General features: G+C 33.7%; 2 protein-coding genes across 3 annotated transcripts; both read right to left on the reverse strand.

Annotated features, from left to right (window-relative positions):
- Nucleotides 1-145: 145 nt before the first annotated feature.
- On the reverse strand, nucleotides 146-4,851 carry LOC132179833 (ureide permease 1-like). 2 transcript variants are annotated; one of them, XM_059592619.1, is made up of 9 exons: nucleotides 4,671-4,851; nucleotides 4,507-4,566; nucleotides 3,594-3,887; nucleotides 2,697-2,835; nucleotides 2,319-2,490; nucleotides 1,543-1,586; nucleotides 1,339-1,439; nucleotides 712-1,086; nucleotides 146-617 (listed from the first exon to the last, which is right to left on the reverse strand). In XM_059592619.1, exons 3-9 carry the CDS (start codon nucleotides 3,819-3,821, stop codon nucleotides 465-467), a joined length of 1,212 nt encoding a protein of 403 aa, XP_059448602.1. In that variant the 5' UTR covers nucleotides 3,822-3,887; nucleotides 4,507-4,566; nucleotides 4,671-4,851; the 3' UTR covers nucleotides 146-464. The 2 variants fall into 2 exon arrangements, with proteins under 2 accessions (XP_059448602.1, XP_059448600.1); XM_059592617.1 differs by lacking the exons at nucleotides 4,507-4,566; nucleotides 4,671-4,851 and adding an exon at nucleotides 4,330-4,371.
- Nucleotides 4,852-9,765: 4,914 nt separating this feature from the next.
- On the reverse strand, nucleotides 9,766-13,376 carry LOC132178514 (uncharacterized). The gene is made up of 9 exons (XM_059590945.1): nucleotides 13,148-13,376; nucleotides 12,081-12,201; nucleotides 11,921-11,988; nucleotides 11,784-11,843; nucleotides 11,525-11,683; nucleotides 11,057-11,203; nucleotides 10,466-10,680; nucleotides 10,265-10,373; nucleotides 9,766-10,102 (listed from the first exon to the last, which is right to left on the reverse strand). The coding sequence occupies exons 1-9, from the start codon at nucleotides 13,268-13,270 to the stop codon at nucleotides 9,998-10,000; spliced, it is 1,107 nt and encodes a 368-aa protein (XP_059446928.1). The 5' UTR covers nucleotides 13,271-13,376; the 3' UTR covers nucleotides 9,766-9,997.
- Nucleotides 13,377-15,214: the final 1,838 nt, after the last annotated feature.

The following is a 15,214-nucleotide window of genomic DNA, read 5'->3' on the forward strand; positions in this document are numbered from 1 at the left end:
TGAAGCTTTTTTTGAATGACGTTTGCTAGGTAGAGCATGGAAGTTAAAGTGATTTAAAGAAGAAAAAGTATGTATAATGCATGTCATCATATTACTGTGAACATTATGGAATTCACATACTTGAAAGAAATTTATAAAGGACATAGAAGTAAAGATTCCAAATACATTCATTGGCAGTACCTATATCAACCACTGCATGCTGACAGAGATCCATTTAAGAATTTAATTTATATTTTGGTTTATCTTATTATCCCCCCCACCCCTCTTTTACCAGTGACTAATTACAATTCTGCACTCGAATATGAGGAATGGCCTTTACTCTTGACATGCCTATTTGCATCTCAACCAATCAACAAAGCAGCAGTGTGTGTATGCCTGTCCTTGACAATTTTATTATCTTTTTTTTTTATATGTATATATCATTTATGCTTTGTGCAATTTCCAGAACCTTTTCAGCTGCATACTTATTTTCGGTGCCCTGATGATGCCATAAGAACTGCAACAGCTACAATAAACATAAACAACATGCTGATGAGCAATGCATATGTTCTTCTAGATGATCTCCGATACTCTCCAAAGAGAACTATGCCCCAGAAGGTGCTCACAAGTGGAAGAGCCTGATATCACCCCAAAGAAAGGAATTATCAGTACCATCATTGTATGGACACATTATGTATGCACATGCTAAGTTGCATATGTAATAAAACTAACCTGAACAGCATCTGCTGCTGCATATCCTGCAGCTTGACCTCCCATAAATTGAAGACCATTCCCAAACCCACACAAGATCCCGGCCAAAAGGGCCCAGCCTCGGCCATCCCAGTCTCTCAGGTAAGCCCTGAGAGATGATCTGGGTAAATTTAGTACAGGGTAGTAAAGGAAGGTGATGTTTAGAATGATGGCGATGACAAAACAAGAGACTGAGAAGTAGAAAAATGCAGTATAGACAGACAAGCGAGGAACCCCTTCCTTTAAGGTGTGCCATTGATCATTTGTTGCCAAATTGAATGCTGGAGAGAAAAGAGAGAAGCAGAGACCAGCAAAGAAACTTATGGCCAAACCAATGAAAGTGTTCTTCCCAAAAACCTGCAATCAGAATCATACCCTCTACTGTAAGCACCGCTAAATCCATAGATATATTTTTCCATATAAACATAGTGGTGAGCAATTCATTCCAAAGAAATGGGCCACTCGATTAGTAAAGAGATTCTGTGCAGTTATCAGCTCATAACCTCATGTATAATTGCTCCATATTGGTTATTTGCATGTGGGAGATGTATAAATGAGTTTACTATAAGTGTAGATTAATGCTATCCTTAATGAATCAAAACCACCAACCTTAATTGCTCTTCTGTTTTCAAGTTCTATGAGGAAACCTGCAGTCCCAAATTTGGCCTTCTCTACAGAACCACTTACATTTTCAAGATCCGTCGCTCCAACTATTTGACAGTCCAAGATTGTAAGAAAAAGGCAAAATTACAAGTTTTGATAAAAAGAAAGGTGCCCAAAGATAGGAAACTAAAATTCTAAAGAGTTCCTTACCATCTTTTGTAGTTGTTTCTTTAAACTTGGAAACACCCATAGCCCTGTCAAAAGATTTGGTTTGCAGAAGCATCAGTGTTATATGATAAATATTGCATAAGAAGAAAGAAAGGAATCCCTGATGCAATTGAAATTTTACTAAAACACGACCTAATCCTAACAAACTCATTTAAAGGAACCATCAAGGTAAGCATTAAGAAAGAAAATCACAGCTGCATTTCATTTCCAGAAAAGAAAACACTCCTTAAAAAATTCACTTGCTTTTCAAAAGGAAACTTCTTTTAATTTTAGATCTTTATACTTTTATTTGCTGCTGGTTATCATGAATGGGGTTTTGCACATACTTATCATTTATCCAACCATATGCAACTAATGCAAGTACTCCATTAACATACCACATCATGCAAAAATTGTAATAATTCACACCCAGAAAACAATAGTGATTTTTTTTCATTTTCCTTTTCTGATGGTGTTTTCCAAGGGAAGAAACCAGAGCCAAAAGAACCAAGAGAAGAGAAGCATTTATCACCTCAATATTGACCACATTTTTCCGTATTATAAAAGTGACAAAAGCTGATATGAAGAAATCTCAACCATCTAATTTCAAAACAATGGTTGGGATTTGAGGAAATCTACTTGGTAGAATACCCTATGAATTCAGAGAATCCTAATCCACTCATATACGAATCAATTGGGCCATACTTATTATCAATAAAAGAAAATTTTATTCCAAATCAGCATAATTCCATTTATAACTATGAAGGAAAGGAGCATACTCCGTTCCTGCTATATCACTTGACAAACTGTTGAGCTTTTCTTTATTATCAGCTGCATTGGATGTGTGAACAGCAGAGGCAAGACAAACAGCAATCAAGAAGCAACCAACCCCAGGGAAAAGAATCTCAGCTTTGTTGATTTTGTCATCCAAAAAGTAGTTCATGGTTGTGCCTGTTACAATTAGAGCAGAGATAATAATGAAAAACTAACAACCTTGCCAAGCTTTTATTTCATGGTTCTTCGATATGCATATCCGAAAAGAACTGCATGCATACATATATAGGGCCTTGTGTGTGCCTGTTTTTTTGTGTGAACACGTGCATGTTCACATGCCTGTTTGTGTAGAGAGAGAGAGAGAGAGAGAGAGAGAGAGAGACCTATAACAACAGTTATGCTTGAAGTGAGCACTTCTGTCACTGACAAACCAACAAAAGCCCAAGCATACTGTGTAGATAGATTACCAATGCTGAGCACCACTCCACCAGCCATGGCAAACAAAACAGAGGGCCAATTATCCTGCACCAAGCATCCTAGCAGAGTCATGAATCAGTTGTAACTGATACAAAGCCATTGAAACAAGATTCATGGCCAAGTACGCAGTATCAATCATCTCAGAACATTCAAAACTACTTGTACTTGAGAAATACTACACAATTAAGATTAGTAATGGTACACAATTAGGACTTAAATGGGATAGGGCACTAATTTACTCAAAATGAACCACCTACACTCTAGGTTGAGCCCTTTAAGCAGACACGACATTGTTCCCAAGCAACAAAACTGAACACAGCCAAATGACATTTCATTCAGCACCCTTCAAGAACTTCAAAGGCATTCTCATGTCCAAAGATCATCTCCTCATTACATCCCAGCATTCACAGAATCACACATATATTTAAATGGTGTCATAGAGCTGATAACTAAACATGCACAGAAATCAGACTGGCAAGATTTAATTGCCTAAATAGTAGAAAGTCTGGAATAGAAGGATTTTCACAATCCAATAACATCCTCCGAAAACTAGGGTTGAGTCAACCTTGCCTAAATAGTAGAAAGTCTGCCATATTGTTTCACTTTGCATTGAAGAATGTACCTACTGATCCATGCTTAGATTTTCATTAGAATTAATTGTCCTTTTCCAATTTCATCTCTGGTGAGGACTCCTTTACCAAATACTAGAAATACATCAACTTCATGTATTCACCACATATGTAAAACTTCTTCATCTCTACAACAGTAAGAACACCACCTTTCAATATACATAGGGAACTCACCTGAGCAAGTTGAGTAAAAAAATTGGGCACTTTACTGCCTATCTCCCCAAAAGTTAAGGCAATAATGACAGCAGCCAAGAGATTTGTGATCGAATAGTCAAGGTAAGTATGTTGAGGAAGACGGCCCCGCCTTTCTAGGAGAGTCATGACAGCAGGCCATGTGCCCAAGAATAACAAGGCAAGCAGCATACATAAAATGGCACCTCCTTTGCTCTCTACCAAATACATTTTCAACCCCTTATATATAACCCTCTCAGTTGATAGAGTAACCAAGGAAGGTATACCAGAAAAATCCTGCAGGAGAAATGCAAAATGAATTACTCTCTTTTATCTGGCCTTCCACATACATATTAATGCAATATTAGGCCTTGGAATGGTTCCAGACCCATGAAACATGATTAGAAATTGCTAGCTGAGAAAATCTGAAATGCAAGGACCCTCTATAAAGAGAAGAACAAAACCGTCAACTATCAAAACTTTGAATGATTCTCTAAAGACCATACACATCACTCTAACCAACTTAAAGCACAGAGGAAAAGTGGGGAGAAGAGGTCACTATTCAGAAGATTTGACTGCTGGATACTGCTCCTCATGTTTAAGAAAAGAAGAAAACCAAAACAAAATCCCCCAACAAAGAAGCGAGTAAAAATCTGCAACTCAGAGAGCATATTGAAGAGAATAATAGGCAAATTATTAGTAATAGTGGCGAAAAACTGAGAGTATACAGAAGTCATACCATTTCAGAGCAAAATCTAATTCTTAAATTAAAAACGCAGAAACCCAACTGCCCTTTCCCTCCACCACTCACAAATTCAAGCAAATAAGAGACGAAAAATTATCATAAGTGTCTCTAACAGTCTAACTCATATGTAACTAAAAAATGGCAAAGAGAGATGGAGAGAAGTTCACCTACCAATCAAAGTACTCTTTCAAAACCCACAACCTGGGACACCAAAGTAGGCCACGGAGACCCCTACACACATCACAGTCACAATTACAAACCTTAGATTCTTCGTCAAAAGTTAGAAATCTACAAAAGATTCCCTTAACAGTAGGAACAAGAAATGTGTACTTTACCCAATGCAAAAACTGGCAGATATAGAGAAAGACAGACAGGATGAAGAGGCTATATAGAGAAGGAAGTTATGATACGATGTTGATGAACAGCAGTTAAAAGAATCAAAATTTCGAAAGATCTGGCTTAGTTGGAATCTTGGGACGCGGATTCCATGGGATGCAAAGCAATTGCGTCTATGGCTTTTCCACGTGCCCTCCACAAAGTCATTAATAGCGTCCTATATGATTGAGTTAGTGAGTCAAACAAGTTGATGTCACCGGTTGACAATGTTGCACAAAAATGTCTTGACAAAATGACAAATGACAAATGCTAGTGAAAATAATTAAGCTCTCTCTTGTATTTTAATTTTTTATCACTGTAATGGTCTTTGGTAAACAACGCACGCGATGTTTGATTATGACAAGGGAGGGTGTTCCAAGAATACAGCCTCATAGGGAGTAATACATATTTTTTACTTTTTTATACTTAAAAAATAATATTTATCTTTAAATAAACAGTTGAGATGGTGCAAAACAATAGAAAAAATATATGGTAAAGTTCACTTAACCCTCTTAAACTACCACTCCAATGATAATTTATCCCTAAAACTATCAATTGCGATAATTTACTCTCCAAACTACTAAAACAATGACAATATACCCCCCCTCAATTTTAACAAAATAACGAAATTACCCTTACTAAAATAATAAAAAAATATATATATTAAGAGTATTTTTGTCTTATTGAAAATTTTATAAGGGTAATTTCGTGATTTTGCTAGTATTGGGGGTACATTGTCATTGTTTTGGTAGTTTGGAAGATAAATTGTCCTAAGTGATAGTTTAAGGGGTAGATTGTCATTGGAGTGGTAGCTTGAGGAGCTTAAGTGGATTTTACCCAAAAATATATATAAATGACTTTGGTTTTTTTTTTTTTTTTTTTTTTTAAAGAGATTGCATTCTTTATTAATAAGATAAGAATCAAACAAGTAAGCTACTTCCTGATTACAATATCATAGATATAATTTTAAATTTCTTTAACTCAAATTCGATTTATGACACATTTAACCGCCTCTTTGACTAAGTTATGGGCGTTAAGTTTGCGTCCTTTTTAATGTGTTCAATTCTCTAAGAATAGAGATTTTCGGCTGTCTCAAGTGTCAGATAATTTACTTTTTTTTTTTTTTTCTTTTCTTTTTAAAATTGAAGAAAAGAGATATTAAAAGGGAATTTAAATTTGAAATATTAGCATCAAATTTAAGGTATTAGTACTAAATTTGAAACATTAACACTAAATTTATGATGATCAAATCTCTTTTGGGTAATACCATCTTTAAAGGGTTAATCTTTCACCCTTAAATTTTAGTTTTGAATCCAAAAATAAGTTTTGAGGCATTCAAAACTAAATATTAACTCATACAAATTTAACTAGCAAAAAAAATAACAATTTTTTTTTTTTTTTTTTTTTTTAAATATATGTCTGAGCCGCATAGTAGGACTCATTCTCTAATATCTCAACTATTGCATTATTGCTTTATTTTATTTTTTATTTTTATTTTCTGAGCAAATATGAGAAAACAGTTCGTCTACCATATGACCAATTTTACTCCATTTTTTTGCCCATCGCTTTGACCCTATTCACAATGTGCAAGGCATTTGCCTCCAAGATAATATTATAAAAGCTCAGCACTCTACTGAATTTCACTGCAAATAAAGTTGCCAATGTTGCCGACACAACCAACAAATTACGTGCAGTGCTACGTGCTGTCAAAACTACTTTATCATGATCTCTCCAGTGAGAATAGAGATTTTCGGCTGCCACATCCGTGAGACATCTGACTTTTCTCTTCTTTTTTTTGTTAATTCTTTTATTTATTTTTTAAAATTAAAGAAGAAAAATATTAAAGAATAATTTAAATATGAGGTATTAGCATTAAATTTTAGATATTAACACCAAATTTAGGATGATCGAATCCCTTTTAGGTGATACCATCCCTAAAGGATTAACCTTCCACCCTTAAGTTTTAATTTTAAATCTAAAAATAAGTTTTAAGGCATTAGAAACTAAATATTAACTCATAAAAATTTAACCAAAAAAATAAATAAATAACAATTTTTTTTTAATTATTATTATTTTTAATATTTGTCCTACGCATAGCAGGACTCCTCTAGTAATGCTAATTCCTATCCATCCATGGAACTTTGGGTAGTTCTAATGAGAGTTGTTCAGACACTGAAAATCGTGGGGGCTGTTTGGCATCTGACCATTGTTATTTAATAACCTGAAACTGTAGCAAGAAGTAAAAAAAAAAAATTGTTTTACACTGATTTTTTTATTTAAATAGTAATAAAAAAAAGTAAGAATGTTGAGAGTTGAATTTGAGATGAATAGTATGAAAACTTTTTTTGGGTCATTAGCAAACATAACTGTGATTTAGGATGGTTGAACCACTCCCCAGTGAAGAGGGTATTTTTCGATCATATGCAAGGCTTAAGGTATTTAATGGGTGCAATAAATAAATTTTTTTTTTACTACTTATTTTAAATAAACAGTTAAAATCATGCTAACAATAAATAAATAAATGATTCGGCTACTCTAAACCGCCGCAAAAGAATGATTCAATGACCCCAAACTACCGTGGCACAACCACTCTCATTGTAAGTTGAGTAATTCTACGTGACTTACTTGTGTCTTACTAAAAAATAATATGACTATTAAAATCACTATTTAATTTTTTATTAATCATTTATTAAATTTTGATAAAAAAATAATTTTAATAGCCACGTCATATAATACAAATAAGCCAGTAAGTCTGTAACCACGAAAGCCAAAATGTTTTCTGTTTATGTATATATGTATGTATTGATGGCCTGTCTTTTTTTGTTCATTTATGTCATATTCCAATGGGAATAATGAGGTTGTTTCGTTTTCATACGATGACCTGTCTTTGTACTTTTGGGCCCAGTGTTTGCAATTGCGGTCAATAACCGCAGCTGCGGTCAAATTATGAATTAAAAAGATTGATGTAAAAGACAAAAATATCCCTTCTTCATGAGTATTTTTGACATGATAAATCTATGAAGAATTAGGAGTTTTATTTATAATAAGCTATTCTATTAAAGATTAGTAAGTTCTTATAATTAGGGATCCTTATTTGATTTTTTAATTTTTTTTAGAAGATTTTTCTAATTAAACTTAGGATTAGGAGTTGTAACCTACACAAAGACATGATATGAACTTTTTATTATTCAGTCATCAATAATATTTCAGTAATAACCCTGATTCCTAAAGATTTATTTATATTTATTATAGTTTGGATTTGATTAGAATTTGAACTCAAATCAAATAATAATAAAAAATGCCACATTTTTTGTGGAAACAAAATAACTCATTTTATTCTCAAAATAAAAAAGCAACACACAAATAAACGACAAAATCATTCATAGGGCTAGTTGAACAAGAACTTACCAGATTTGAAGCTAGACGACACTTAAGCAAACATACGTATATTCTGCTTTTTAAGAAGAGGATTGTGTAGTACTCGTTTCCATTTTCTTTTTTTTTTCTTTTTTTCAATATTTCTTCTACATAAGAGGTTGTGTGTTCTTGAAAATGCTCTTCAAATGTATTTTTTTTTTCGAATTTATTCAATAGAATTCTGATCTCCAAACGTATGTATTCAATTTTTTTCATAAGAGGTTGCAAAATGTAGGATTTTTTTTTTTTTTTGACATGAGAAAAAAGAAGGTAGAGAAAGAAGAAGTGCCATGAACTGTTTTTGTTTTGTGAAGAATAAGAATTATTTGTGCGTTGTTTTTTTAAAAATTTTTTTATTTTGGGAAGAAAATGAGTTGTTTCCTTTTCTTAATAAGATCAAAAAACGTGGCCTTTTTTTAACTCTTAAATATAATGGACGGATAAATTTAGAAATTTGAGAAACCCGAATGCTTAAATAATTCAAGGGGATCTAGACCCATCAAATTTTAGGTAATATTATTTGTAATAAAAAAAATAGATAATTAAGGACATGCTCGGTTGTTGTGAATTTTAAAACTTAGAGAGTTGTTGATTTTCAAAGTTTAAACTTAAAAAAAAAAAAAAAAAAAACTAGGTTAAAAAAAATTCAAACAAAAGGCAAGCAGGAACAGATATGCAGAGATATTCCAGCGAAGAGTATCACCATCATGATATTGCAAGCCTGAAAGTGGGCCATGAATGTCAGGTGAACATGCGTATATGCTTTTTTTTTTTTTTCGAAGAAACATGCATATATGCGTGTGTTGACATAACATGACAAATGTCTTTTAAAAAGTTTTTTGACTTCGTGAGGCTATATATATATATATATATATATATACATAGATCTATATGTGTGTCTACGACTCTACATACATCTTGCATCTATAACTATAATATGAAGAAAGAAAAAGTTAATATATATATAAAAATAAGAAAAGTTGTTCCACAAACGACTGATTTTTATACACATGACAAATTAGGGCTCGGAGTTCTTAATTTTGACAATTAAAATCATGAGATTTCATCTTGTGACAAATAAGTCCAGCAGTCAAATTTTTAACAAAAAACCCTGTGAGCCGTCATTTTGTCAACGTCAGACCAATAAAAACATGACATGTGTACCTATATTCATGTCACCATTAGCAATTATGCCTAAAAAGTAATAAAAATAAATAAATAAATAAATTCTGTATACGTCTCTTGTATTTATTTATTTTTTGGCATAGTTGCACATGATAGTGGCGTGAATAATCTGTATACGCATGACATATTTTTATTAGTCTAACGTGAACAAAATGACAACTGATATCTCCTCTTAACAAAAATAAAAAAATAAAAATTGACAACTAAATTTATAAACTTGTCCCAAGGCAAAAATTCAAAACCTTTCATTATCAAAATTAAAAACCCGACCCTTATTTGTCACATGCTAAAACTCAAAACCTTATATGACAATTTTCCTAAAAATATCACTAATTCAGTACATCATAATGAATAAAGTTTTTATTTTTAATAAATTTATCTTCGACTTAAAATAATAATAATAATAATAATAATAAATCGAGCTAGATGCTAATAGAATCTGGGGGCAAAAGATTGAACGTCAACCTGCAAAATGTTTCTAGCTTGTATACATACCAGAAACTAGACATGATTTTTTATTACATCAGGAGTGAAAAACTAGCCGGGAAAAGATGGTTCAAACAAAACAAAATTTAACTGAAGCAACTTTATTATAAATGTTTTCATTTTCACTACTTGTGTGACCTATTTCTAACAGTATCTATTATAATCATTGCATCATGTTGATAGAAGTGAAGATCTATACTTAAGATTCAAAATTCCCCTCCTTAGACGCCTCTCTTGACAGGTCCACAGGCACCTGTTTCAGGAAGTTCCCAAGCAGCCTCTGATCCAAAACCATATTAGGTACCTGGAAGGAAGAGCTACTAAGTAAAGCTTGAACACATACACAGCACATGCTCATGCACACCAGCGCACAGCAGAGAGAGGGAGAGGGAGAGGGAGAGGGAGAGGGAGAGGGAGAGAGAGAGAGAGAGAGAGAGAGAGAGAGAGAGAGAGAGAGATATCAGACCTTTTCCCCAAAGAAGATTTTTGTATTATCAGCAATGGCGTCGATGAATTTAAGCTCAAGAAATTCCGGAGTAAGCTTCAACTTGTTTGCTTCAGCTTCCTTCATTACACTAGAAAAGTAGAAAAAGCAATACCATCAGTCATTTCTATAAAATAATGTTCATATATATCTTTTCAACCAAAACGAAAATGAAAATTTCACCGGTAGAAATCGGCATCCGCCAGACTCTTTTCCCGAGCCATGTAGATTTGGTTCTCAATTTCTTGCTGCTTTCTGGTACTTTCCTTTTCAGTCAACTTCTGTTCCATAATGATCTTACTGACATTTGCATTCTTCTCAGCTTCACTGATAGCCATTTTCTTTTTTGTCTCTGCCTCTTTCTCAACTACTCTTTGTCTCTCAATAGCAATTAAGACCTAACACAGCAACATCAACACAAAGCATAGAATGATGCACTCTATTAACTTTGAAGACTTATTATACAATAAAGTACCCAATTTGTGGATAGGTGACTGGGTTTGGATGCAAATGCATGCATGTACAGTATATGGGGCATAAGAAAGAGAGCTTGTAATATTAACTTGTTTAAAGAGTGAATTCAATTTTCAGCAATAATTTGAAATCATAAAGATCTGCTAAAACCACATTTAATTTGGTATTTATACTATATATAGAGATGTGTTTGTGTGTACATACATGATACACACACACACACACACACATATATATATATATGGAAAATAAACGAAAGTAAAAGGACCTTCTCATATATTAAGGAAAATGAAAGTGTACCTTAGTACGCTCCTCTTCCATCTGTTCAAAATTGCGTCTTATGCTCTCTGGGATAGTAGGCTTTGTAACACGCACACTGATAATTTCAATACCTGGAGCATAACGTGTGCAGTCACCCTGGAGAGCATCTTTCATCTTTTCATCAATCTGCAAGAGTTAAATGCTTTGTCAATATAACATCAAACAAATAAATAGATAAGGATTTAATAAACTATAAAGGAAACATTTACACCACAAACATTATATAACACACAAGTGCATGGTACCATGATGTTCCACAACTATATAAAGAAGTATAATTATGGCGAGCCTCGTAATAATGCTGGCAACTCAACACCTACATATGGAGGATAAAGGATACTACTTTTAACAGCACCGGGAAGAATTCATATACTATAAAGTTAAATAAAAGTCACAACATATTGTCATCAATAGCTTTAAAGGGTATATTTTGTTTAGTAACCATACTTGATCAAACACATCAATATAGACTTGCTGAAGAGAGTGGGAACTGCAGAACTGGTTGATCTCATGATGAATCTTGTCATATATCCATGTGTTGTCATAGTGCACTCCATAGTTCAGCAGTGTATCATACACATAATCCTTACGAAGACGGTTAACAACCTGAAAAGGGCATTTTAATCAATATATAAACTCAAAACATCAAACCTAGACTGCTTGTAAAATTGTAATGTTACTAAAGAGCAATATCTCATAGCTCTACCTCTATCTTTTCAAAGTTGATCATGACACCACCTTTAGTACCACAAGGAATATCTCTCACCTGCAATTGAACACACAGGACAAAATTAGGCATTATACTGGTAGGATGAAATACTCAATCTTCATTCAAAAATCTACCTGATCCGTCTGAAGAACCACTTGAACAGGTTCATAGTGGGTTATCAATGGCATCTTTAGATGAAAACCTGAAAATTCAAAGTAAGTACGTGCGGGATTCCATAAAGTTCTAAAGAGAGCAACTACTGAATGCAAATCATAAAGAGGACCATAGTCAAACCTGGATCTGTAATCGTATTCAGAAGGGCGCCTCCTCTCCAGTATACCCCAACATGGCCCTCTGGGACTTGGTGCACAACAGACAAGCTATTCTTTAAGGTTGTTGATGATGGAATCACTACCTGCAAATTTTATAATTCCATGTCATACATTTTTTATTTATTTTTTTGATAAGCAATTCTATGTCATAGATTTTTGAACTCAGATAAGTGAATATAACTGCTTATTCCAGTGTATAAGATTCAACTTCTAAAATTTTAATCAAACTTGCATTTCTTCAAGCAAATTACATAATCATCCCATAAAGAAAACACTAAAGCACTTCTCTTTTTTGGATGAATAAAAGTGTAACACAAATTTTGTTCGATGGGCGCAAGACAAGGACTTCCCAGGAGGTCATCCATCCTAACACTACTCTCGTCCAAACACGTTAACTACATAGTTTTGAAGATATACCTTCTGCCAATAACCAAGAAGTAAAAATTTCAAGCATAATGCTGCGATCCCAAGTGTGTACTTGGCGACATGATGTTCATCAATCATGCCCCTTGCATTCAGAAATATTAATATTTAAATGAAAATAGACGTCAGAACCAGATATTTCAACACAAGGTTAAAAAGAACTGTTGAAGCATTTTTCGCTAGATGTTAAAACCAGATATTTTGAAATATTAATGTCTTTTAAACCTGTCTCGCATTAATGCAAGTCCACACAGCAAATAGGAAAACAAAAACTGGAAATAATCATGAATTTCCATATGATCACATTTTTAATCCCAAAATGAAAAGTGAGGATTTTCTTTTTTCTTTTTTCGAAAAATGAGGAATTAAAGTCACATATTACAGATCCTGAAATACAGTTGTGCTCTATAATGGAAGATATCGAGACAAATTAGTAATTGCAACTCAAAGCAGTTACATACTTCCCGATTGACTTGCCATGAAAGTAAGTGAAAACAACATTATTTTGCAAAAAGAAAATCAATTTAATGCTTGATTGAATTGAGCTATAAGCTAAACAAAGATGGAAAATAAGATGATAAAGTATAATCTTCGAGAGGTTTATACCATGGTCACGATGACAATGAAGGCGAATAGGACTGTGAGAATCGCTGAGAAATCTCCGCCGCCGGCGTGGCCACCATGATGAGGAGGGGGAGGCGATGGAGATCCGGCTCTCTCTTGCTCCATAGCAGTATTTTGCACAGTCGAAGCTCTCACTCACGGACTTCCTCCTGAATTTTCTTAGCGTGGAAGATAAAAAGTGTGATCGGGAATTATAAAGGGGGAGAAGGATTTTGGTGTAGTCGAGCAGAGGATATGAATGTGTTATATAAGGGCGATGGGCCGATGGCAGACGTGTCGCGCCAAAGTCAGATCGTTCTGGGCTCCATGTTGTGATTCTTCTTTGATAGTATGCTTGGTTGCTAGGAAAAGAATATTGAGAAGAGTATCCGTAGATGTTGTTACAATATTGTGGTAATTACCTTTTGCCCAGTTTTGGCATTTTTCTTTTATGAATTTTAAGACTCATAACTTCATCAAACTATTATCTTATGATAAAAAAATCTCTTTTCGTTAGTCAAAAGGGTTAAAATTGACGGTCAACGGTCATGTGCAAGTCCTGTACCATTTTAAATTTTTTTTTCTACTTTTATCCTCACTTCAGACCGAAAAAATGACGCTTATACCCTCCTAAACATATTAACTTTATTTGTTTGAAGTGAGAGTAAAAGGAAAAGAAAAAAATTTAAAATAGCACATAACTTGCACATAATCATTGATCGTCAATTTTAATTCTTTTGACTGATGAAATAGAGTTTTTTATCATAAGATAGTAATTTGATAAAGTCAGATATCATAGTTAGTACTTCATAGGAGAAAGTACTAAGGCGCTGGATTTGATTACAATTGATTTCTTAACCATCAATAAAATTATAATATTTAGTGTTTTTCCCTATTTTTTTTTTTTTTTTCCGAGCAATACAATAGTGAGTTCTTAGCTGTTTCCCTGGTTGAGGCAACGAAGAGAACGAGAACCTTCGAGTAAAGCACTGTGAATTGACGGGGTAAAGTTGGAAAAAGCAAATTACTTTTCAGCTTCGTATTTCATTTCTGTTCAGTTTCCAGCTTCGTCTACTGTACGGTACATGTAGATATAGTTGACCGACTTTTTTTTTTTCTGTTATTTGTTGACCGAATTTTGTTTTTTATTTGTTCCTTCTAGGCCAACACTAGTTCTAATCCTCAAGAGTTCGTTAAAAAGCCATTTTCACATATGGTTTATTATTATTACAGATTACAATCCACTACATTTTTCTCTATCGTTTTAACATGAGGGAATGCTCATGGATAATTTTTTTTTTTTTTTTTCCTTTTTAATATTAGATTATAAATAATTAGCAAAAGGTTAACAAGGGAATCCAATGGGTTTTGTGTGAGCTTAAACGTTTTTTTTTTTTTTTTAATTGAATAATGAAAAAGGGTTATAGGAGAGGATATTTTCCTTTTATCATCTGGATGGAGAGAGAATATGGGATTTTGTGAAAATACTTCAAAAAATAATATGGAAAACGGCCTTTTTAACTAAAGCATGTGCACGAAATTTGGCACTACGATATACTTTCGAAGCATTCTAGCTTTGAAAGGAAGATAAAACTACACTAATATTAGCAATACAATTAGTAAAGTTCCAAAAAGAAAAGAAAATATGGTTGTTAAAGTCTAGAACCACTAAAATAGCATCTCCTTCCAAAGAGTGATAGATGCAACCCAAGGAAGCTGCCAAAGGAATAGACAATAAGGTTGCAAGGCATATGAAGAATGAAGCTTTTGCGTGGAGCTCCACCAATGGTACCCCTCTCATCACTAACCACAGCAGTCGCTACAGAAAAAGAGCCCTTAGTAACTTTGGTCCAACCTACCGCCAAAGGCACCCGCAAGGAAGGAAGAGCAAGCTCACACCAAGCCGCAAGGTGACAGTTGAAGCTACAGGAGATTTGATAAATGGCTTTGCTCGGTAAGGGCTGTAAACCATCATGAATTAAGAGATTCTTGCACCTCCAAATAAGATCCAAAATAAGAGCCGCAAACAACTGAAATTTCCTTACTTTAGACTTTGGGTTAGTATATGAT

Source organism: Corylus avellana, chromosome ca4 (assembly GCF_901000735.1).
Source record: "Corylus avellana chromosome ca4, CavTom2PMs-1.0".
NCBI lineage: Eukaryota > Viridiplantae > Streptophyta > Magnoliopsida > Fagales > Betulaceae > Corylus > Corylus avellana.

Bases quoted from the DNA above. Each gene is read 5' to 3' on its own strand.
- LOC132179833 (XM_059592617.1), bottom strand. The intron at 2,836-3,593 runs GTGAGTTCCCTA...TGCTTGGTGCAG, and splicing joins TTTTTACTCAACTTGCTCAG to GATAATTGGCCCTCTGTTTT. The intron at 1,587-2,318 runs GTATGCTCCTTT...ATCTTTTGACAG, and splicing joins AGTGATATAGCAGGAACGGA to GGCTATGGGTGTTTCCAAGT.
- LOC132178514 (XM_059590945.1), bottom strand. From the start codon at position 13,270: ATGGAGCAAGAGAGAGCCGGATCTCCATCGCCTCCCCCTCCTCATCAT. The intron at 12,202-13,147 runs GTATAAACCTCT...TAAAATTTGCAG, and splicing joins TCATTGTCATCGTGACCATG to GTAGTGATTCCATCATCAAC. The intron at 10,103-10,264 runs GTCTGATATCTC...TCTTCCTTCCAG, and splicing joins AAATCTTCTTTGGGGAAAAG to GTACCTAATATGGTTTTGGA.